Source organism: Rhinatrema bivittatum, unplaced genomic scaffold (assembly GCF_901001135.1).
Source record: "Rhinatrema bivittatum unplaced genomic scaffold, aRhiBiv1.1, whole genome shotgun sequence".
Taxonomy (NCBI): Eukaryota; Metazoa; Chordata; class Amphibia; order Gymnophiona; family Rhinatrematidae; genus Rhinatrema; species Rhinatrema bivittatum.
Genome location: NW_021820977.1, coordinates 34,277 through 60,228, shown reverse-complemented (window position 1 = coordinate 60,228; position 25,952 = coordinate 34,277). Strand labels below are relative to the sequence as shown.

Genomic DNA, 25,952 nt, shown 5'->3' with positions numbered 1-25,952 from the left:
GGTGGTGGGAAAAGTAATGGAGTCACTGTTGAAAGAGAGAATAGTGAACTATCTACAGTCGGGAGAATTGCTGGACCAGAGGCAGCATGGATTCACCATTGGAAGATCCTGTCAGACAAATCTGATTGACTTTTTTGACTGGGTAACCAAGGAATTGGATCAAGGAAGAGCACTCAATGTCATCTACTTAGATTTCAGCAAAGCTTTTGACACTGTCCGGGACAGGAGTCTGGTGAATAAAATGAGAAGCTTAGGAGTGAGTGCCGAGGTGGTGGCCTGGATTGCAAACTGGTTGATGGACAGAAGACAATGTGTGATGGTAAATGGAACTCTCTGAAGAGAGAGCGGTTTTAAGCGGTGTACCGCAGGGATCGGTGTTAGGACCGGTCCTTTTCAATATCTTTGTGAGCGACATTGCGGAAGGGATAGAAGGTAAGGTATGTCTTTTTGCGGATGACACTAAGATCTGCAACAGAGTGGACACGCCGGAAGGAGTGGAGAGAATGAGACGGGATTTAAGGAAGATGGAAGAGTGGTCGAGGATATGACAGCTGACATTCAATGCCAAGAAGTGCAGAGTCATGCATATGGGGAGTGGAAATCCGAATGAACTGTATTCGATGGTGGGAGAAAGGCTGATGTGCACAGAGCAGGAGAGAGACCTTGGGGTGATGGTGTCTAATGATCTGAAGTCGGCGAAACAATGTGACAAGGCGATAGCTAAAGCCAGAAGAATGCTGGGCTGCATAGAGAGAGGAATATCGAGTAAGAAAAGGGAAGTGATTATCCCTTTGTACAAGTCCTTGGTGAGACCTCACCTGGAGTATTGTGTTCAGTTCTGGAGACCGTATCTCCGAAGAGACAGAGACAAGATGGAGGCGGTCCAGAGAAGAGCGACCAAAAAGGTAGAAGGTCTTCATCAAATGACTTATGAGGAGAGATTGAAGAATCTAAATATGTACACCCTGGAGGAAAGGAGGAGTAGAGGTGATATGATACAGACTTTCAGATACTTGAAAGGTTTTAATGATCCAAAGACAATGACAAACCTTTTCCGTAGGAAAAAAAATCAGCAGAACCAGGGGTCACAATTTGAAGCTCCAGTGAGGAAGATTCAGAACCAATGTCAGGAAGTATTTCTTCACAGAGAGGGTGGTGGATGCCTGGAATGCCCTTCCGAAGGAAGTGGTGAAGACCAGAACTGTGAAGGACTTCAAAGGGGCGTGGGATAAACACTGTGGATCCATAAAATCAAGAGGCCGTCAATAAAGAGTGGGTGGCTCGCCAGAATGACGGCTACTGCCTGGAGATAATACCCTTATTCAATAAACATACACATGGTTATTGTGACTCCAACATCGCTCTAAGCTACATCAGCAAGAGGAAATGTGGAAAAAAGGATTCGCACTCACAAAGCGGGGAGTAGCTGGCTTGTTACAGCGGTTACTACCCCAAACCAAATAAGCCTGATACTTCACTTTCAATGCATATCCAGCATAGCTCTCTGCTTCAACGGCAGGGGAGAAGAAAAACTGATACTTCACGCATATCCAGCATAGCTCCCTGCTTCAACAGCAAGGGAGAAGAAAAACGGATACTTCACGCATATCCAGCATAGCTCTCTGCTTCAACGGCAGGGGAGAAGAAAAAAGGATTCGCACTCACAAAGCGGGGAGTAGCTGGCTTGTTACGGCGGTTACTACCCCAAACCAAATAAGCCTGATACTTCACTTTCAATGCATATCCAGCATAGCTCTCTGCTTCAACGGCAGGGGAGAAGAAAACTGATACTTCACGCATATCCAGCATAGCTCTCTGCTTCAACGGCAGGGGAGAAGAAAAACTGATACTTCACGCATATCCAGCATAGCTCCCTGCTTCAACGGCAGGGGAGAAGAAAAACTGATACTACATGCATATCCAGCATAGCTCCCTGCTTCAACGGCAGGGGAGAAGAAAAACAACCAATAAGGGCAGAATAACATAGTCTGGGTAAAACAAATAAGCATGGGTGTAGCTTGCTTATTGCGGCGGTTACTTCCCCTACTACCCCTAACTAATCAAGCTTGATATTTCACTTGGATGCAGCTCCATCACTGCTCTCTACATTAATGGTGGGGGTGGAAGGGAAATAGAACCAAAGAGCTAAGAGAAACAGATAAGTATGAGAAAAAAATGTGTGAAGCTTGCTGGGCAGACTGGATGGGCCGATTGGTCTTCTTCTGCCGTCATTTCTATGTTTCTATGTTTCTATAAGATTCGGGAACACATTTCTCCAGTGTTGGCAGACCTTCATTGGCTGCCTGTTGCAAATCATGTAAAATATGAATGCTATCCTAGGTCACAAGTTGATATCACTCAATTCTTTACACTGGGCTAATGCCATGCTTCCCTTGTATAACACATCTCCTACACTATGGTCATATCATGTTGGGCATGTGGACCCCTGAGCCGGGGCGAGGGTTGGAACCACCACCGAGGGATGGCCCCCAGTGGTCCTCATTGCCGGGAGGCAGTACTGGTGGAGAAGACCCAGCTGGAGCTTCACCTATACCAGCCCTTGTTCCCCGCAGGTTGAGCTGGGGCTGGCAGGACTTAGGTGCGGGTCTTCTCGCGGAGAGGAGTCTGAGAAGAAGATGAAGCAGCATCAGGAGGTCTGGGTCGAAGCAGGTGGAGTTCAGGGGAAGTCGTGGGTAGACCAGGAGTCAGGGCTGGCGGCAAGCAGCACAGTGAACCAAGCCAGAGGTCGGGGCAGGCAGTGAGCAAGCAGAGACGGGAAGACAAGCCAAAGGTCAGGACGGGCAGCAGATAAGCGGAGTCTGGAAACCAAGCCGAGATCAGAACCAGGAGAACAGTCCAAGGAGCGGGGCTCAGAAACAGGAACAAGCAGGAACTCAGGATCACAGCAACAACACACTCTCACGAGCGGGACCTTCGGGGACAGGGCCGAAGATTCCAGCCACGGCCCCTTTAAGTATTAGTATGTCCCACGCGCGTATGCCTAGAAGAGCACTTGCTGGAAGTCGGTGTCCTATGCCGCATGGGAGAGATGCTGTTGGGTGATTCGAGACCAGGCCACACTGCGCCAGAGGGGGAGCCCACAGCCGCTGTCTGCCGAGGCAAGTAAGGGGACCGGCCGGGATTCCCATCATATCAGCGAGGGTTATATTGGATGTACCATGGAAATGTGCTGTACATCCATTAGAGACATGCGAGGAGAGCATTCTCCATAGCTGCTTCAGCTTTCTGGAACACATTAATTATTGACTTGCACTTGACAACAATTTATGTCTTTGCTAAAAACATATGCTTTGTTTAGATTTTGCTTGAAACATAGCCTCTGCTTCATTTTATTTAACAATTTTTTATTGTTGTCTGAATTTTATTATCTGTTTTTATTATTTGATTTTACTTTATGCTGTGTTTTATGATTAATGTAATTTATGTGATTTATTATATGATTATCTATTTTAGTATTTTATGAATTCTGTGTAATCTTGTAAGTCACTTAGAGTTCATCACCAGGCAACTAATAAATAATAATAATATGCCTCCTATTTCTAACTATTTTATTTTCAGCTTAAGAAAAATAAGGTGGAGGTTCTTTGGCCACCCTTGTGGATATTTGTGCAGATAGTTTGGACATCTTCGGTTTACTGGAAAGTTAAGAAGAAGTGGTTAAAAGGGCTACCCTACTGGTTATGTTTGATTTTCTGCAAAATTGTAATTCAAATTTTAAATTATAGTTCCAGCACTGTTCGGCTTCACTCATGGGGCAAGAAGTAGCAATTTTTTTCTGATTTAGTCAGGGCCACCCAGGGGTGCAGGAAGGAATTTCTTTCTATATGATCTGAGGTTCTGGCTGTAGGAGCTCATTGTAAACGTATTAGGGCAGATTTTCAAAGACCTATGCATGTAAATCCAGTACGTTCACTGTACTTGACAAAAGGAAGTGCCTGGTTTCCTGCACCACCCAGTTGTTTGTAACCATTGTGATATGTAAATCGAACATCGGTAAACGTATTAGGGCCTATTTTCAAAAGCCCCGGGACGCGCGTATGTCCCGGGGCGTTTCTGAATGGGCGGGCAGGAGGCAGGACGGGGGCGGGGCAGATGGTCCAGGGGCGTGCCTGGGTGGTCCGGGAGGCGTGGCCAAGGAATCTGGCACAGGGGGATCGCACGCCAGCAGTTGGCCGGTGTGCGCAGGTTATGCCTGCCTCTGGCAGGCGTAACTTCCAAAACAAAGGTACAGGGGAGGGTTTCTTTAGGGCTGGGGGGCGGGTCAGGGAGGGGAAGGTGGGGGGGGGGGAAGGAAAGTTCCCTCCGAGGCTGCTCCGATTTCGGAGCGGGCTCGGAGGGAACGGGAAAGCCAGCGCAATTTGAACTATTATGCACCCCCTTGCGCGCATTGACCCCTGATTTTATAACATGCACGTGGCTGCGCACGCATGTTATAAAATTGGGCGTACTTTGTGCGAGCCGGATTGCGCGCACAAATGAACGCCCGCACGTATATTTAAAATCTGTCATTGTGCCTATGTCTGATGTAAAGTTTGTCTTTTTTGAACCTACTGAATTGAGATCCTTTTTGGACTCCAGGCAAGTCAGGGTTTAGCTCTGAAGAATGAGCTGTACTGAGTTTGGATTTGTGCTGAACTTATTCTTTTTTTTCTTTCATATAGGGGCGGATTTTAAAAGGGTTATGCGTATAAGTTACGCTTGTAACCCTTAAAAAACCCGCCTGCGCGCGCCAAGCCTATTTTGCATAGGCTTAGCAGCATGCGCAAGCCCCGGGAGGCGCGTAAGTCCTGGGGCTTTGCTAGGGGGGGCGTGTCAGGGGGCGTACCAGGTGGCGTGGCACCGGCCGGGGGCGTGTTCGAGGCCTCCGGACCGGCCCCCGGATCAGGTGATGGCGCGCCAGCAGCTCGCTGGGGGAGGGTGAAGGAAAGTTCCCTCCGAGGCCGCTCCGAAATCGGAGCGGCTACGGAGGGAACAGACAGCGCACGCTGGGCTTGGCGCGCGCAGGTTGCACAAATGTGCACCCCCTTGCACACGCCGACCCCGGATTTTATAAGATACGCGCGGCTACGCACGTATCTTAAAATCCAGCTTACTTTTGTTCGCGCCTGGTGCATGAAAAAAGTACGCGATCACGCAAATTTTTAAATCTACCCCTAAGTCAACTTAATAGCAGGTAATGGACTTCTCCTGCAAGAACTTATCCAATCCTTTTTTAAACACAGCTATACTAACTGCACTAACCACATCCTCTGGCAACAATTCCAGAGTTTAATTGTGCGTTGAGTAAAAAAGAACTTTCTCCGATTAGTTTTAAATGTGCCCCATGCTAACTTCATGGAGTGCCCCCTAGACTTTCTACTATCCGAAAGAGTAAATAACCGATTCACATCTACCCGTTCTAGACCTCTCATGATTTTAAACACCTCTATCGTATCCCCCCTCAGTCGTCTCTTCTCCAAGCTGAAAAGTCCTAACCTCTTTAGTCTTTCCTCATAGGGGAGTTGTTCCATTCCCCTTATCATTTTGGTAGCCCTTCTCTGTACCTTCTCCATCGCAATTATATCTTTTTTGAGATGCGGCGACCAGAATTGTACACAGTATTCAAGGTGCGGTCTCACCATGGAGCGATACAGAGGCATTATGACATTTTCCGTTTTATTCACCATTCCCTTTCTAATAATTCCCAACATTCTGTTTGCTTTTTTGACTGCCGCAGCACACTGAACCGATGATTTCAATGTGTTATCCACCATGACACCTAGATCTCTTTCTTGGGTTGTAGCACCTAATATGGAACCCAACATTGTGTAATTATAGCATGGGTTATTTTTCCCTATATGCATCACCTTGCACTTATCCACATTAAATTTCATCTGCCATTTGGATGCCCAATTTTCCAGTCTCACGAGGTCTTCCTGCAATTTATCACAATCTGCTTGTGATTTAACTACTCTGAACAATTTTGTGTCATCTGCAAATTTGATTATCTCACTCGTCGTTTCTTTCCAGATCATTTATAAACATATTGAAAAGTAAGGGTCCCAATACAGATCCCTGAGGCACTCCACTGTCCACTCCCTTCCACTGAGAAAATTGTCCATTTAATCCTACTCTCTGTTTCCTGTCTTTTAGCCAGTTTGCAATCCACGAAAGGACATCGCCACTATCCCATGACTTTTTACTTTTCCTAGAAGCCTCTCATGAGGAACTTTGTCAAACGCCTTCTGAAAATCCAAGTATACTATATCTACCGGTTCACCTTTATCCACATGTTTATTAACTCCTTCAAAAAAGTGAAGCAGATTTGTGAGGCAAGACTTGCCCTGGGTAAAGCCATGCTGACTTTGTTCCATTAAACCATCTCTTTCTATATGTTCTGTGATTTTGATGTTTAGAACACTTTCCACTATATTTCCTGGCACTGAAGTCAGGCTAACCGGTCTGTAGTTTCCCGGATCGCCCCTGGAGCCCATTTTAAATATTGGGGTTACATTTGCTATCCTCCAGTCTTCAGGTACAATGGATGATTTTAATGATAAGTTACAAATTTTTACTAATAGGTCTGAAATTTCATTTTTTAGTTCCTTCAGAATTCTGGGGTGTATACCATCCAGTCCGGGTGATTTACTACTCTTCAGTTTGTCAATCAGGCCTACCACATCTTCTAGGTTCACCGTGATTTGATTCAGTCCATCTGAATCATTACCCATGAAAACTCTCTCCATTACGGGTACCTCCCCAACATCCTCTTCAGTAAACACCGAAGCAAAGAAATCATTTAATCTTTCCGTGATGGCCTTATCTTCTCTAAGTGCCCCTTTAACCCCTTGATCATCTAACGGTCCAACTGACTCCCTCACAGGCTTTCTGCTTCGGATATATTTTAAAAAGATTTTACTGTGAGTTTTTGCCTCTATAGCCAACTTCTTTTCAAATTCTCTCTTAGCCTGTCTTATCAATGTCTTACATTTAACTTGCCAACGTTTATGCTTTACCCTATTTTCTTCTGTTGGATCCTTCTTCCAATTTTTGAATGAAGATCTTTTGACTAAAATAGCTTCTTTCACCTCCCCTTTTAAACATGCCGGTAATCGTTTTGCCTTCTTTCCACCTTTCTTAATGTGTGGAATACATCTGGACTGTGCTTCTAGAATGGTATTTTTTAACAATGACCACGCCTATTGGACATTTTTTACTTTTGTAGCTGCTCCTTTCAGTTTTTTTCTAACAATTTTTTTCATTTTATCAAAGTTTCCCTTTTGAAAGTATAATAGGTGAAAATCATGTATTCATATCAAAGTCTAACTCAATAAAAAAAAGAGTGATGCATCTTCTCAGTACTAACACAAACAAAATACCAAAGGGTGTTACCTTTAGCAAAAAAAGGAATGCTATAATTTTTTTTTTATTCTGGGAATGGTATCAGATTATTTTACTTTTGCCTCATAGACGTAATAAACAGGCTCTTGCCTGCAATGGACTGCAACCTCTATCATTAGTAACGCACTCTTGGTTACCTCATTTACCTTTTCCCAACTACCAAAACTACTTTAAGAAAAATATATTTATCCTGCTACAAAGATGAAAAGCTGTAGCCTAGTAGCTATTTCAACACATCCTGACCAATACACTCAACAACAAAGTGCAGTTAGGATCCAGTGAGGCTGCTATGCAGGTATGTCTCTTAGATAGGGATGGTCTTTTTAAAATACTTTGGTATTTTTAATGACAATCTGATATAGGGGTCATTTTCTATGCGGATCGCACGCGATACCAAGATCAGGGCGGAGTCAGGCGGCATCAGCCCCCGGAAGAGTAGGAGCTGGGGCAGCACCTTTTATGGTGTAGTTATTCGGCACGACGCTGGCAGCGTTCGCACTGCGAAAGTGCGATCACTGCTGGCTATCGCAGGACCACCCCTGCTTGCCCCCCCGTTATCGCGGAATTCATGTCACCTCGTGTGGTGTTTTTGTAAATCTAGGCCTTAATGATTAATGGTGTCTTTTTGTGCTCTTTTTGTAATTTTCCTACAATTTTGTCCCCTGAGGCAGGCACAGGCAAAACTGAAACATTGTTAATGTCGGGGTTCTCCTAACTGCACTTGGCTGTTGAGTCTGTGGGTTACGATGGGTTGAAATAGCTATTAGTCTACAGATAAGCAGATTTTATATATTTGAGCTTTTCATCTTTGTAATAAATGGATAAAACATTTTTCTTACATATAGTAGTTTTGGTAGTTGGGAAAAGAGAAATGAGGTAACCAAGAGTGCTTTACTAATGGTAGAGGTTGCAGCCCATTGTGGGCAAGAGCCTGTAGATTACGTCTATGAGGCAAAAGTAAAATAATCTGATACCATTCCCAGAATAAAAAGAAAAAAATTATAGAGATGACTGGAAATTTGTTCAGTAAATAATTGGATATTTCAATCTATAAGGTCTCATATTTTATGGGTCAAGCTTTAGTTTATGATCACATAAGCAATTAGCAATTCATGCAAGTCAGTTATTTAAAACTGTTAAGTCTTCCAGTTGTGGATGGCCAGTAAATGCTTCAAGCCTGCAGCATAAGTGCATCAGTGCCAGCAACAGAGCCAGGTCTCTGAAGCTGGAAGGGCTGGAGACCCATGGTACAGGGGCAGGGAGTGACCAGAGGGACTGGAGGCCTTCAAGATGACGGTAGCAGTGATGAGTGCATGGGGGCATGAAATTTGCTTTCCCCCATAATTGTCTGCCCTAGGCACAGGCCTAGTGTGCTTGTGTTTAAATCAAGGGCTGGGGACTTGTCTAAAGCCAGTGCTGCTTATGTGGATGATCATAGCCTTTAGCTGGAATAGTTCTGGAAGTAGCTTAAAAAAGCAAGTCACAGGCAGCTGAGTCTTATCACCCACACCCACACCTACACACCGATTAGTATCATCCTGTTACTCTTCTACTGCCCTAAAAACAAATATTCTCTTGCTGCTTTTCCATTGTCTTCACCCACAACCAATTTTCTCCTGTTACTTCTCTGTCCCCATTTATTTATTTATTTTATATTCTGCTTTTTGGCACTTCAAAGCAGATTACATTCAAGTACTGAACAGAAACCTATGAATGACTCCAAGGAGCTTTATGCTGCAGCTCATGGTAATACCCCTTACTATACTGTGCTATACTAATATTAAAATATTTTCTGCAGATTCACCTGATGAGCTAGCACTGACTTACCCTGAAATAATGTCTGAAGGAAAATCGGTCACCCTCAGCTGCTCTGTTGAGCACACCTGTCCCCCCAATCCTCCATCTCTGACCTGGGACCAGTTTGGGAACAAGGCCAGCATCCACCATGAAGAGCTCCGGGAAGGCAGGTGGAGAACTGTGAGCAGCCTGAACTATTCCCCTTCCCCAGAGGATCATGGGAAACGTCTCCAGTGTGTGGCTACGTACCCAAACCGGCAAAAGTCTCAAAGAAGTATGACATTCAACATAAGGTGTAAGTAATCATTCTTAGAGCTGATACAGCTGTATCTGAGTGTAACATCTGCCCCTGAGGGACCAATCTGGGATCTATTAATACCTCTGTGTGGGCATTTCCTGTATCGCATCATATGTATAAATTATCTCAGTGATTGTATGCTTTCTGAAAGTTTTATACCCTGCCATTTAGGTCAGGCACTGCAGGTCTCATCCCCTCCAAAATAAGCACTGTAGGCTTATTAGATCTCAGCACTTCCACTATGCGCACTGTAGATACCTGAAGTCTCCCTGCATTCCCATGTCCCTTCATTTAATTCTGTTCTCTGCACAGATCGTCCCCAAAACACGCCCTTTCCGTTTTTGAAAAAGAGTCAGTGAAAGAAGGAGACTCTGTCACCCTGACGTGTTCCAGCCACAGTAACCCTGCAGTGACAAACTATAGCTGGTACCAGGGCATAGAGGAGGAGGCCCTTCAGCACCATGGACAGCAGATAACGCTGCAGAACGTGAGCTGGGATGGCGGCCCCTATTACTGCAGAGCGCACAATGCACTGGGGACGGGCTCGTCTCCTCCGCTGAGCCTAAGGCCTGGATTCACTATTCTCGCAGATTTACTGATGTTGTGCTAATCTCGCAGAGAATAGAGAATTGCGCGGTAACAGGGGGCGGGCCTGCGAAAGCCGGCAGCCATCGCACCACTGCGGTGTGCCGACTGCTGGCTTTCACACCGAATAAAAGGTGTAGTTATTCTGCATGAAACTGGAGGCGATAAAGGTCCTTACCTTCCGCCGCCAGCAATGTCTCCGCAGTGTTGACCCTGGTGCTGCCCCGACTCCTCCTCTTCCGGGGCCGACTCCACCCCGATCACCCTATCGAACGCGTATGAAAAGTCCCTTTTCGTGTGCGCAAGCTATTGAAAATGGCCCCCTAAACGTGCACTGTAAGCGATGTTTGTATCATTTCGAGCTGAGTTCCCCTGAGTCTTCTGAATGTGTTTTGATTATTCGAGTCTTTGGAAGAGATTTACTGATGTTGTGCTAATAAGCTGGACTGTGCTTTGTGTTGTGGTTATCCTCTTTTACATTTTGCATAAAATGAATGACCTGGTTCATTTATACAAGGTTGCTTTTTGTTTCTTTATCCACTCGCGACTATGCCCTTGGTTTGCTTATATTTATTTTGTCCATTATATCTGCTGTTTATTTAAGTTTTAGACTGTACACCTATTTGGATAGATTTGCAATCTGAAAGGGCAATTCATCAATGCCTTAAATGAAATAAAAATAATTTAAATGGGGAGGGCAAATTTCAAAGCAATTTACCTTGTTGAAAATCGTCTTCTTCTGCTCAGATAAACGTGTGAGCTTTCGGAGAGTGAGTACTTCCTGTCGGGCATCAAGAAGACATTCCCAGGCCAGGTGGCAACACAGTATTTTCAAAAGCATGCATGCTATTGCCTCCTCCTGCAGAGTGAGCAGGCACTGTTAGTATGCATACTTAGCAACTATACAAATTATTTGAAAATTGTCCCCAAAATGAACACTGGGTTCAGATCTGATGGGGCTGGGGACGCTGCAGAAGCAGCCGTCACAGCCACTAGGAGGAAATAGTCTAACGTATCGCTCAGTGATGACCACTACTGGCTAGATTTAGAGGTGAAAGCAATGGGCTCCTGAGAGAGCCTTGTTCTGTTTTCCCTACTTGAGAAGGAATGTTAAATGCAATGTGTGGATGATTTTAATGATAGGTTACAAATTTTTACTAATAGGTCTGAAATTTCATTTTTTAGTTCCTTCAGACCTCTGGGGTGTATACCATCTGGTCCAGGTGATTTACTACTCTTCATTTGTCAATCAGGTCTACCACATCTTCTAGGTTCACCGTGATTTGGTTCAGGTTCATCTGAATCATTACCCATGAAAACCTTCTCTGGAATGGGTATCTCCCCAACATCCTCTGCACTAAACACTGAAGCAAAGAAATCATTTAATCTTTCCGCGATGGCCTTATCTTCTCTAAGTGCCCCTTTATAACCCCTCGATCATCTAACGGTCCAAACTGACGTCCCTCACAAGCTTTCTGCTTCGGATATATTTTAAAAAGTTTTTATTGTGAGTTTTTTGCCTCTACGGCCAACGTCTTTTCAAATTCTCTCTTAGCCTGTCTTATCAATCTCTTATACATTTAACTTGCCAGTGCTTATGCTTTATCCTATTTTCTTCTGTTGGATCCTTCTTCCAGTTTTTGAATGAAGATCATTTGGTTAAAATAGTCTCTTTCACCTCCCCTTTTAACCATGCCGGTAATCGTTTTGCCTCCTTCCAACTTTCTTAATGTGTGAAATACATCTGGAACTGTGCATCTAGGATGGTATTTTTTAACAATGTCCACGCCTCTTGCACACTTTTTACCTTTGTAACTGCTCCTTTCAGTTTTTTTCTAACTATTTTTATCATTTTATCAAAGTTTCTGTTTTGAAAGTTTAGCGCTAGAGCCGAAGATTTACTTACTGTCCCCCTTCCTGTCATTAATTAAAATGTGATCATATTGGGCCAGATCATTCCCTCACCTATTGGGCCAGACATTCCCTCACCTAAACAAGCCAGATTAGACGTCACCAGAAAGAGAGCTTTCTCAGTAGCCGGTCCCATCCTTTGGAATTCACTCCCAAACCCACTCTGATCTATATCAAATCCGTCTCATTTCAAAAAATCACTCAAAATACATTTGTTTCAACTCGCATTTCAAACATCCACTCAAGAACAAGTTTAATGCTCATCCATCTATTTCCATATTTACCAGATTCATCTCATTCCTTTTCCCTTTACCATTCCCATACTCTCCTCCTACTAGCTACATTCCATTTTTTCATAGCCCCCCCTCCCTTCCTTCCTTCCCCTGACATGAAATCCATGGCAACATATTTTTATTACTTTGTTTTTAAGTAATTATTTGATTTATTTTTTAAGCTAATTTCTTAGCTATTGACTAATTTTTGTATATTTTAACTTATTTTTAATTTGACTTTTTTTGATTAATTTTATTTCCATTATGTAAAACCGTTTTGACAAAAATCTCTTTTATAAAACGGTATATAAAATTTTTTAAATAAATAAATAAATAAATATGTTTTATATGTTATATGTTATATATATGTTATAGAATCCAGGCTCATTGCATGCAAGGGGGTGCACACATGTACACCTTGCAACGCACCAAGCCCGAGGGAGCCCTGATGGCTTTCCCCCTTCCCTCCAAGGGAAGGGGGAAAGCCTCCTCTTGGAGGGAGGCTCCTTGGAGGAAACTTTTTTCTGGCCCCCCCTTCCCCTATCTAACCCACCCCCTCCCTAACTAATCCCTCCCTACCTTTGCTGGCAAAAGTTACGCCTGCCACTGTGGCCGGAGCACTAGACCCCCGCCCCGTACCACCACCATGCCCCCAAACCAACGCCACGCCCCGGCTCGCCCCTTTTTACAAGCCCCGGGACATACGCGCGTCCGGGGCTTGCGCGCGCCACCGAGCCTATGCAAAATAGGCTCGGCAAGCGCAGTGGCAGATTTTTCTTTCGGGTTACACGCGTATGTTATGATCACTATTGCCAAGCAGCCCCACCACCATTACCTCTCTCACCAAATCCTGTGCTCCCTAAGAGTTAGATCTAAAATTGCTCCTCTCTCATCGGTTCCAGAACCAATTGCTCCATAAAACTGTCATTTATCCCATCCAGGAACTTTATCTCTCTAGCATGTCCTGATGTACATTTATCCAGTCAATATTGCGGAATTGAAATCTCCCATTATTACTGCACTACCAATTTGGTTACCTTCCCTAATTTCTCTTAGCATTTCTCACTGTCCGCCTCACCTTGTTGGCCAGGTGGACGGTAGTATACCCCTATCACTATACTTTTTTCCCAAGACACAAGGGATTTCTACCCATAAAGATTCAATTATGCATTTAGGTCTCATGCAGGATGTTTATCCTGTTGGACTCTATGCCATCCCGGACATAAAGCGCTACACCGTCTCCCGAGTGCTCCTCTCTGTCATTGCGATATAATTTGTACCCCCGGTATAGGCACTGTCCCATTGGATGTCCTCCTTCCACCATGTCTCTGAGATGCCAATTAAGTCTATGTCATCATTCACTGCTATACATAGGAGCGCGACCTAAGGGGCGTGCCCCTTAGTGTCGCCCCTTCGTGCGCACCCCTGTGACCCGTACATTCCTCCAGTTACTGAGCCCTCAACATGGGAAGGTAAAGTTCTTCTTCTTGCTCAGCACCTATCTCTCCCTTATCTGTAGCCCCTCCTCTACTCGCACCGCCCCACCTCCTATCGCCCCGAACCCACTCTGACTTGCACTGTTTTGCTCCACTATACCGCTCTGTTTTGCCGCACTATTTGCATTGATCCGCTTCATGCCATTGCTCTGTTCTCTGCTACACGGTATTGCACTGTATCTGTTACACGTATTGCATTGTATCTTGCACTGTATCTTGGATCTGATTTGTCCTGCCTCCCACACCCCTGTATCTCCACCACCTCGTATCCTGCCTCCCACACCCTCCCGCACCTTATTCTACCCGACCCTCCTTTCTTCATACCCTCCTCCCAAGTACTACCGCTCCCCTGCCCCCTCCTTTGACCCCTCAAGGTCTTCTTCTAGTCACCTTCTCCACCATGCCCCCCACGCTCACCCCGATCCCACCACTTTCCCCATCCCTGTATTCACTATCCCACACACACGACAGCCACCCTCCCCTCTTTTTCAACCCCCCAACCCAGCGCAAATCCCTTATCCCATACTAGTCTCCCCCCTAACACAATTTCTCGGCCTCGCTACACATATCCCTCATGCTATTCAATGCTCACTCCCTCATCAAAAAAACTCACATCCTTGAAGACCTCATGCTTGACCACAAACCAGACATCTGTGCAGTAACTGAGACTTGGCTTAAGTGCACTGACACTGTCATCCTTAACCACTCCCAACCTCCTCCCATGATATCTTCTCCATCCCCAGACCCAAAAAGAAAGGGGGGAGGTATCCTTCTTATCACCAAGAAAACCCTCAAACTCAAGTCCTTGAACATCAACCCCCCTCCAAATTGGAAGCTGGGATTTTCAAATCCCCGAATCTCCAAATCTGCCTCATCTACGCCCCCCCCCCCCCCCCGGCCTCCTAGAACAAAATCCCTCCCTTCTCATTGAACTTATCTCCAATAACATAAGCCGTGTGAAAAGCCTGCCATACTACTAGGGGACTTTAATCTCCATGTAGATGCTACCCCCCCTCTCCATCTTCCTGTGAACCATCCTCACCGCCCTCCAAGCACTAGGCTTCACCCCAACCATCTCAACTCCCACACACAAAATGGGACACACTTTAGACCCTCATTTTCACTAACTCCTGCATTCAGGCCCCCGCTCCCCCATCCTGAAACCCCTGTACCGTGGTCTGACCACGCCCTCATCGAGACCCCGCCTCACCATAGGCACATCTAATCTCCGCAACTCCCACCACAACAACACCTCCTTCTCTTATACCGCAAAACCTGTACCACCGAGGAGCTCTCCACAGCCCTCTCAGAATCCTGATCAACCTTGACCTTTCCTCTCCTGAACACTGCCCTCACCTCCTGGTCAGCACCACTCAGACATAGCCAACAAACTCTGCCCCTTCATCACACGCCGCCAACAACGCTTCCCCTCTCCTTCCAACAACAAACCCTGGTACAACCACCGAACTACAAACAATTTGAAACATGACCTTAGACTCAAAGAAAGAGCATGGCGTAAAGACCCCACCCCTCAGCGCTCGCACACTCCTACAAAACCCAATTACACGCATACTGCCTAGCCATACAAAATACCAAACGTGTACTACTACTCGTCCAAAATCCACCAAATCACTTTCAATCACCCCAAAGCCCTCTTCTCCTATGTAGCAGCCCTCACTAACCCCCTTTCCCCCAACACGGCTGAAGAAGATGCCAGCACAAAATGTGAAGAACTTGCTAGTTTCTTCCACAATAAAATATCCAACATACTCCTCCGTTTCCCCCCCACCCCACCCAAACTCACCACACTTCCATTACCCACCATGAAAACCCACCTCACTTGACACATAGAACTCACCACACCTAAAGAAATTGAGACTATCCTTAAAAAATCCAACCTGCATCCCACCCTCTTCCGACACTATACCAACCAAAAAACCTCATCTCCATCCCCAAACACCATTGCTGCAACCCATAGCCGACCTAATTAACTGCTCCTTTCCCTCAGGTTCCATCCCTGACCCCCTTAAACATGCCATAGTCAAACCCCTGCTCAAGAAGCCCTCCTTAGACCCAAAAGACCCAACCTACACTACCTACGCCCCCATCTCCCATCTCCTCTCCCTTTATTTCTAAAATCATGGAGAAGGTAGTCAATACACAGCTCATGGCATACCTTGAGGACTTCAACATACCCCACCCAGCACAGTTTGGCTTTCGAAAAACTTAAGCCGAAACCCTCCTCCTATCCCCACAGACTCCTCCTCATTGGCCTTGACCAAGGCCAAAACTTCTCATGCCTTCCTCGACATATCCGCGCCTTCGACACGATAAGCCACGACCTCCTCATTGCCCGCCTACCGACATCGGCATCTCTGGCACTGCACTCTATGGTTCAAATCCTATCTCAATAACAGATGTTTCTCTGTCAAATTTGGCCAATCAGAATCCTCCTCCGTTTCCCCTCTCCCAAGGTGTACCACAAGGCTCCTCCCTCTCCTCCACGCTATTTAACATATACCTCCTCCCTCTGTCATCACCTAACTGACCTAGGACTCAAATTCTACATATACGCGATGACGTCCAAATCATCATCCCCATCCACAACACAAACTACCACACTAAGCTTCTGGGAGAAATGCCTCTCCTCCATCAACACCTTCTCACATCCATGCAACTCGCCCTTAACTCTGCCAAAACCGAGCTACTCCTCATACATAACCATCAAACCTTTATGCTAATACCCCACTGACCCCCTGACTACTTCTCTCCTCTCACAACCCCCGTAAGGAATTTAGGTGTCCTACTCGACCCCCTGAACCTCAAAAACCACATCACCTCGGTTATCAAGGGAGGTTTTACAAACTCATGTCCTAAAAAACTCAAGCCCCTTCTCCACACCCATGACCTCAAAACTGTCATACAAGCCACCTTAACATCTAAGCTAGACTACTGCAACTCCCTGTATCTGGGCCTTCCTCCTCCTCTATCAGACCCCTCCAGGTACTGCAAAATGCCCCAGCAAAGATCATCAGTAATGCACGCAAATCAGATCATATCACCCCTATCCTCAAAAACCTTCACTGGCTCCCTATCTCTTCCCGCATCTTGGTTCAAAGCATCACTATTATACACAAAGCTATCTACCAACCACAACTCCTCCTGGCTTAATGAACCCTCCCGCCCACTCAGCCTCACGCCCGACCAGAACTATTCATAAATGTTCCCTTCTAGTTCCCTCTCTCAGGAAAGCCCGCCTCTCGGCCACTAGGAATCGCGCCTTCTCAATTGCCGGCCCTAAGCTCTGGAATGATCTACCGCCCAACCTCCGTATGGAACCCTGCCCCTTCAAATTTAGAAAACAGTTAAAAACATGGCTCTTTCATCAAGCCTTCCCCGATTAACTTTCTGATCCCCCGTCCTTCCACTAACCCCCCCCCCTCTTTTTCCCGGCCCTGCCTGCCTGTATAATTGTATAAATGTATAACTATATAATTGTATAACTGTATAATTGCTTCCACCTACCCCTGGCTCATTTGTATATAATGTATATAATGTACTCATACACATTAATTAACCTGTTACTGTTCCTCTCGCCTTCTCTCCTTCTATCTTAGTTTGGGGTCCCCCCGACCCCCGTTCTTAGTTCCCCCCCCCCCCCCTGTTATTTGTATTTTCTATCTACTGTTATTATGTAAACCGATATGATGTGTATTTTAATGTCGGTATAGAAAAGCTGTTAAATAAATAAATAAATAAATAAATATACATTCTAATTCTCCCATCTTACTTCTTAGACTTCTGGCATTAGCATACAAACATTTCAAAGTGTGCTTTTTTGTTTGTATTTTCATTCTGCTTTCCAGTCGATAGGGATATAGAAACATAGAAATGATGGCAGAAGAAGACCAAACGGCTTATCCAGTCTGCCCAGCAAGCTTCACACTTTTTTTTCTTCTCATACTTATCTGTTTCTCTTGGCTCTTAGTAACCTTTTGGTTCTATTTCTCTTCCACCCCCACCATTAATGTAGAGAGCAGTGTTGGAACTGCATCTAAGTGAAATATCTAGATTAATTAGTTAGGGGTAGTAACCGCCACAATAAGCAAGCTACAACCATGCTTATTTATTTACCCAGACTATGTAATTCAGTCCTTGTTGGTTGTTGTCTGTATATAGATCCATTTTTCTTAATCCCCCCTGCTGTTGAAGCAGAGAGCTATGCTAGATATACGTGAAGTATCGGTCTTCCTCCCCTGCCGTTGAAGCAGAGAGCTATGCTGGATATGCATGAAGTATCGGTCTTCCTCCCCTGCCATTGAAGCAGAGAGCTATGCTGGATATGCGTGACGTATCGGTCTTCCTCCCTTGCCGTTGATGTAGAGAACTATGCTGGATATGCGTGACGTATCGGTCTTCCTCCCCTGCTGTTGAAGCAGAGAGCTATGCTGGATATGCGTGAAGTATCGGTCTTCCTCCCCTGCCATTGAAGCAGAGAGCTATGCTGGATATGCGTGAAGTATCGGTCTTTCTCCCCTGCCGTTGAAGCAGAGAGTTATGCTGGATATGTATTGAAAGTGAAGTATCAGGCTTATTTGTTTGGGGTAGTAACCGCCATAACAAGCAAGCTACTCCCCGCTTTTTTGTGAATGCAAATCCTTTTTTCCACATTTCCCCTTGCCGTTGAAGCTTAGAGCAATGTTGGAGTTGCATTAACCGTGTGTATGTTTATTGAATAAGGGTATTATCTCCAGGTAGTAGCCATCATTCCCACGAGCCACTCACTCTTCATTCACGTCCTCTAGAGTTTATGGATCTACAGTGTTTCCCACGCCCTTTGAAGTCCTTCACAGTTCTGGTCTTCACCACTTCTTCCGGAAGGGCATTCCAGGCATCCACCACCCTCTCCGTGAAGAAATACTTCCTGACATTGGTTCTGAGTCTTCCTCCTTGGAGCTTCAAATCATGACCTCTGGTTCTGTTGATTTTTTTCTGACGGAAAAGGTTTGTCGTTGTCTTTGGATCATTAAAACCTTTCAAGTATCTGAAAGTCTGTATCATATCACCTCTGCTCCTCCTTTCCTCCAGGGTGTACATATTTAGATTCTTCAATCTCTCCTCATAAGTCATTTGATGAAGACCCTCCACCTTTTTGGTCGCCCTTCTCTGGACCGCCTCCATCTTGTCTCTGTCTCATTGGAGATACGGTCTCCAGAACTGAACACAGTACTCCAGGTGAGGCCTCACAAGACCTATACAAGGGATAATCACTTCCCTTTTCTTACTCGATATTCCTCTCTCTATGCAGCCCAGCATTCTTCTGGCTTTAGCTATCGCCTTGTCACATTGTTTCGCAGACTTCAGGTGAGTTTTTAATTACAGGTACTTGGATTACTTTTCTTATGTATGTAATAGGCCAGATTGACAAACTGAAGAGGTGCAAATCACCTGGACCAGATAGTATACACCCCAGGGTTCTGAAAGAACTAAAAAATGAAATTTCAAACATATTACAAGTAATTTGTAACTTATCCTTAAAATCATTCGTTATATCTGAGGACTGGAAGGTGGCCAAAATAACTATGATATGTAAAAAGAGCTCCAGAGATAATCTAGGAGTGGTGAGCTGGGAAAAATTGTGGAAACTATTATAAAGAATAATATGGATAGATCAAGAATATATAGATAGACATGATTTAATGGGATGAATAAGCATATGGATAAAGGTGAACCAATAGATGTGGTGTATTTGAATTTTTAGAAGGCATTTGACAAAGACCTTTCTGAGAGGCTGCTAAGAAAATAAAAATGTCATGGGATAGGAGGCAATGTCCTTTTGTGGATTGTAAACTGGTTAAGGACAGGAAACAGACATTAGAATCAAATGATCTGTTTTCACAGTGGAAAAAGGTAAACAGGGATCTGTACTTCAACCGATGCTTTTCAATATATTTATAAATGATTTGGAGAGAGGTTCAACGAGTGAGGTGATCAAATATGCCAATGACACAAAATTATTCAGAGTAGTTAAATCACAAGTGGATTGTGATAAATTGCAGGAGGACCGTGTGAGACTGGAAGATTGGGTGTCCATATGGCAGAAGAAATATAATGTGGACAAGTGCAAGGTGATGCATATAGAGAAAAATAACTCATGCTGTAGCTACACGATGTTAGGTTCCATTTTAGGAGTTACCACCCAGGAAAAAGATCTGGGTGTCATAGTTGTTATTACATTGAAATTGTTGGCTCAGTATGCTATAGCGGTCAAAAAAGCAAACAGAATGTTAGGAATTATTAGGAAGGGAACGACAAATAAAATGAAGGAAATCATAATACCTCTGTATCGCTCCATGGTGAGACCACACCTTGAGTACTGTGTGCAATTCTGGTTGCCGCATCTCAAAAAAGATATAGATGCACTTTGGAAAGTGCAGAGAAGGGTGACCAAAATGATAAAGGACATGGAACGGCTCCCTAAGAGGAAAGGCTAAAGAGGTTAAGGCTGTTCAGTTTGGAGAAGAGATGGCTGAGGGAGGATATGATAGAAATTTACAGAATCATGAAATGACTTGAAGACATAAAGAGCCATTTACTCTTTCAGATAATAAAAGGACTAGGGGGCACTCCATGAAGTTGGGAAGTAGGACATTTAAAACAAATCAGAGAAAATTCTTTATCATTAAACACACAATTAAGCTCTGGAATTCGTTGCCAGAGGATATGATTAAGAAATCTAGTGTAAGTGGGTTTAAAAAAGGGTTGGATAGGTTCTTGGAGGAGAATCCATAAACTGCTTTTAATCTTTAGGGTATAGCCACTGATTGTTGCCGGCATTAGTAGCATGGGATTTATTTAATGTTTGGGTACTTGCCAGGTACTTGTGACTTGTGTTGGCCACTGTTGGAGACAGTATACTTGGCTTGATGGACCCTTGGTCTGACCCAGTATGACATATCTTATGTACTGCTGATTTACCTGGCACAATGCAGCACACCAGGACATGTATTGACACCTCTGGGAGCTGAATGTTTTTCCTTTTTTTGGTCAGATGCTCCTAAGGAACTCACCTTGTCCCTCCGGAAAAGGATCCGATTGATGAAGGAGGCTCCCTGGTGTTTAAGGTGTGAGACCAGCAGTAGTAACCCAGCAGTGGACTCACTACACCTGGCACAAGGCAGGGAATCTGATAGTAAACCAATTGCAGGAGAACCCTGCAGATAGAGTCCGTGACAGCCCAGGATGCTGGAACGTACCACTGCACAGCCCACAATGACATTGGAAGCCTTTCCTCCTCTCCTGTCATTATCAGTGTCACTGGTGAGTACCCACAACAGGTACAAAGAACTCTCATGCTTTAAACGCGTGAATTTTCTAAAGGTTACACACATGAAACAGGAAGTTATGCATTTAAGTAGCACGGACACATGTAAGCAGTATTTTGCAAAAGCCTGAACTATGTGCATATACTAGCAATGTTGCACATAAATGTTAAATGAAATAAAAAGGAGCAGTTTAAGAACAGTAAGGGGTGGGATTTGAAAATGCATGCACAAGTTGGACTTTTGTAAGCAGGATACACATGGATATTACCCAGCATATGCAGTCTTTTACCACCCCTCCCAATTGAGTCACGGAAATAAAATCACACTTTGCATTTGTTTGGGCGGGAGGTCTGAGTTAAGTGGTGGAGAGGGCAGGGTGAACTGATGGAGGTGTTGGCGAGCAAGTGATTTTAAGCACATGCAGAAGTAAGTATTTTCAGAAGCAGAGCACGCACATACTTATAAAATCTAAGCCACCGCGTGTAAACATAGGGCATGTAAAACATAGGGCAGAGTGGAGTAGCAGCCTGGTGGTCAGAGCAGCAGGCTGCTAACCAGGGAAATGGTGTTCATATCCCACTGCTGGCTTCTTGTGATCTTGGACAAGTCACTTCAACCTCTGTTCCCTTAGGTACAAATTTGGGGTTTTATTTAGGAAGCTGTGTTAGGCATTTACTGCATGGCAAATGCCTTAGTATAGTATTTTAAATGCCGTGTGTTATTTCACCCCTTTGGTTATGGGGCTGCCTCACCAACAGGAACTTGATTATACCCGGGCATAACCAAATCCTGAAAAACCTTTTCCTATCAGGAAGGGATAACCCTTACCCGGCAAGTGGTGGCACTGGAATTGTGCAGTCTCCCATTCAAAAAACGGCACAGGAACAGAAACCAGCTGCTCTCTCAACAAAACCCAAACCAAACTGACCCCACTCACTAAGGCTGGGCAAGGACTGAACCATTGCAGACATCCTCAGGGGAAGGTGCTGCCAGAAATGGTCTGTCCCTTCTCACTATCACCTGCAGGCAGGGATCTATGGCCAGCTAGTGGGAGACCGAGGTAAATTCTGAGGAGATATTCCCCGGAGGGGGATTTAGAAGGAAAATACCTATAAAACATATATTTTAAAAGAGATACACGTGCACAAATTAGCAGATGCAAATACAAATAGCGCTTATTCGCGCTAGTGCTATTTTATAAACCTCACACTTACATGTGCAAGTATCAATGCGCACACACATTTGCTTGTGTAACAAAGGGGAGGAACAGAGGCAGGTAGGGGCGGGCCAACATTTGCATGCGTAAGTTGTGATTTTATATCCTGTGAATGCAGCGCATGCAGGGCTCTACTTCTGCCTTTTATCAGATATGAGTGAATAAAATTCCTTATAGCCAAAAACTGACTGGTTGAGGGGTCTGGGATTAATTGAGGGAAGTGCAGCTAAAGAAACCTGCAGTTCTTGTTGACCTTCTTTAGACTGAGCAAACTGGTGGACTAACTGGTAAAACTGGTGATTTCCTTCACACGCGCGCATACCATAAATGTGCGAAATTGTGCGCGTAAACGCTGACAAGTCCTAAGAAAATAACATGAATAGCAGTTGTTCGTGTAATGCTTAAAATTAGGAGTACACATATGCATGTACAGGTGTATTTTATAAAATGCATGTGTACATGATATAAAATCCCTCTGCATACAGCCGCACAGACACCCACATACGCATGAGTATAGTAACAAGTTACCATCTTAGTTTGCATTTTCAAACCTACACTTACTTTTTGCACAGAAAGTAAAGGCATAAAATGCAGGTGCAAAGATCTGCGCATTCTTTGTCCCTGTGGCAAGTTCTAAAGTGAAAGTGTGCATGTGCTTTCACTTTCAGAACTGGTGCCGAGTGTACCCACAGACTTTGTAGCAATGCGGTCAGTTTAAAACTCGCCCCCATAAGGGAATCCTCACTTTAGACCTTTCCACATTAAAAGCGCTCAGCTTTGTAGTGGATGCACTGAGAGGAAGCCAGAGGGGTCTCTCATGGGAAGAAGGGTCTCACTGGCAATAACTGAACCTGTAAAACATCTGCAGCCAAATGAGAGTTTGTTTGTACTCAAACCCCTGCCCCTTCTCCACCTCCTCCCATCGTCACCTCACCCAACTCACCTCGCCCTCCGCTTACATAGATTTCTCTTACCCCATGCCCTCATCCCTCTCAACCCCTGCCCCTCCTGCTCACCTTTCCCCTCCAGCCCTTCCCTTTCTCCTTATTGTGACCACAAGGGCAACCATTTTCTTCTCCCTGCCTCAGCCTCAGCTGGTCTGCATTTGCAGCCTCCTGCCTTGCCGTCATTCTGACCATGAGTGCGGCCCATACTTTGATGGAGCCCATTGCTTCAGTGATTGGCAGCCACACATAGCTCTGGCACCACAGCTTTCATCACTGTGAAATACCATGTCCATGCTCTCAAACCACTGTCTGTGGTTTCAATGCACTGAACTTCTAAGATCATAAGAACATGCCATACTGGGTCAGACCAAGGGTCCATCAAGCCCAGCATCCTGTTTCCAACAGTGGCCAATCCAGGCCATAAGAACCTGGCAAGTACCCAAAAACTAAGTCTATTCCATGTTACCGTTGCTAGTAATAGCAGTGGCTATTTTCTAAGTCAACTTAATTAATAGCAGGTAATGGACTTCTCCTCCAAAAACTTATCCAATCCTTTTTTAAAACACAGCTATACTAACTGCACTAACCACATCCTCTGGCAACAAATTCCAGAGTTTAATTGTGCGCTGAGTAAAAAAGAACTTTCTCCCAATTAGTTTTAATGTGCCCCATGCTAACTTCATGGAGTGCCCCCTAGTCTTTCTACAATCCGAAAGAGTAAATAACCGATTCACATCTACCCGTTCTAGACCTCTCATTATTTTAACGCATAAATCCACCACATTTATCCTGTCACTTTTTATGGGCTTTTTAACTAGTTATTGCAATAAATTCTACGATCTTATTAATTGGTTCACAGTTATAGAAACCCCCTAGTCTCATTGTTGTATTGATTGTTTCAGGTACTGAAATTAGTTCTACGTACAGTGCTGTCCTTGGAGGAGTCATTGGGATGATTTTTCTGGTGTTACTGGGATTGGTAATCTTTTTTGTAGCAAGTAAGATATTGTCCTCTCACCAATCACAGACCAAGATAAACATAGTAATACAGTAGAAATCATTAGATAAGGGCCATTTGATTTCAACTAGTCAAGCCAGTTGTTCCTGCCTACACTGCTCTTGCTCTGGTTATTGCCCTTTCTTGTCCGTACCATCATCCTCTCTGTTAAGGAGATCTCCCAAATGTCAACCATACACATTTGACAACTCTAGAATATCTATTTTGCTATTAGATGGGAAGTAGCAAACTTCCCCATCTAATAGCAAATGGTGTACATTAAAAACATCAATTACAAAAATAATACAATAAAAATGAAATCTAGTACAATATCACAAATTAAGAGTCATAAAAAATAAGACTAAAATGAAATCATGGTAGATTTTTTAACCTGTTCTTCTTAAACCTTTCTAAAATATCTGCCAAGAAAAATTACCACAAGGACAGAATCTAGTCTTTGAACATGTTATGAAACAACCAGATTTTGATTAACTTTCTCTTGGTACTCTGACCTTCTCGCAAGATTTTCAGTACCTTTTTATGCTGATGACTCCCAGATCTATCACTGTAAACATGAAATTTCACCAGAAATCCAGTTCCAAATCTTAGCCTACTTATCTGGCACAGCCACAAAGATGTTCCACTGCCACTTAAAAATTAATATGACCAATACACTCTTAACAAGTGACTGAACTGCCTCCCTATAAACTTCCACATACAATTCAAGTGTTGTGTCGGAGGTGGACCCTTGGGCCGAGATCCGCGTAAATCCAGCTTCGTGAATATAGATGCTAACTGTAAGCGATTGAATAATTCCAAGAACAGCAGCAGAGGGTAATTGTCTTTGCGGGTGATGGAGTTTAGGCCTCAATAGTCAATACATGCCTGAGTGACCCATCCTTCTTGGTCACAAAAACAAATCCTGCCCCAGTAGGAGAAGTTGAGGGGCGAATGAATCCCTTTGCAAGGTTTTCTGGATGTACTCTGTCATAGCCTTTGTCTCTGGGAGAGGCAGAGGATAGGTGCGTCCTCGGAGAGGCATGGTCCCAGGAAGGAGGTCAATGGGACAATCGAACCTCCAAAGAGGCGGAAGAAGGCCTGCTTTTTGCTTGGAAAACACATCTTCGAAATCCGCACAAGGAGCGGGTATACCTGAAGAAGTGGCAGCCAGAAGAACCATGAGTGGCGGTACCACTTTCTGAAGACAGGACTGGTGGCAGGCAAGGGCCCCACTCCACCAGTTGCAATGAACCCCAATTAAATTGTGGAGAGTGCCTTTGGAGCCAGGGGAGTCCTAGGACTACCGGATGGATGATTTCTCCAATGCTAACAGTTCAAGTTCTTCTGTATGCAGGGTGCCAGTGCGCAGTTGAACTGGTTCTGTGGTAAGAAAGATTCAGCCAGGTAACAGTTTCTTATAAATAGAGGCTATGCACAAGGAGGTCTCTAGTGGTCGGGTCTTTATACCCAGGAGTTGAACTAGATCCTTGAGAATGAAATTACCTCCTGCTCCGGAATCCACCAGAGCAAGAACAGGGAAGGACCGGGGAAGTCCCAGATCAAGGTGACCAGTACAGACAATTGAGGGGCCGGAGAAGAAGTTGTACCCAAGTTCAGGACCCCTACTGAACTTAGGCCGGGAAGTTTCCCGGAAGGACAGGACAAATCTGTAGATGATGGCCAGATGCTCTGCAATACAGACATAGA

At 44.6% G+C, this 25,952-nt stretch overlaps 1 protein-coding gene across 1 annotated transcript in view; it reads left to right on the top strand.

The window, feature by feature from the left end:
* The window catches only part of LOC115082339 (Schwann cell myelin protein-like), a 58,538-nt gene extending 48,494 nt beyond the window's left edge, over nucleotides 1-10,044 (top strand). Inside the window, exons 4-5 of the mRNA XM_029586574.1 lie at nucleotides 9,200-9,493; nucleotides 9,809-10,044. Of these exons, the coding sequence (XP_029442434.1) occupies nucleotides 9,200-9,493; nucleotides 9,809-9,855 (341 nt within the window). The 3' untranslated portion in view covers nucleotides 9,856-10,044. The remainder of the gene's footprint in view (nucleotides 1-9,199; nucleotides 9,494-9,808) is intronic.
* Nucleotides 10,045-25,952: the final 15,908 nt, after the last annotated feature.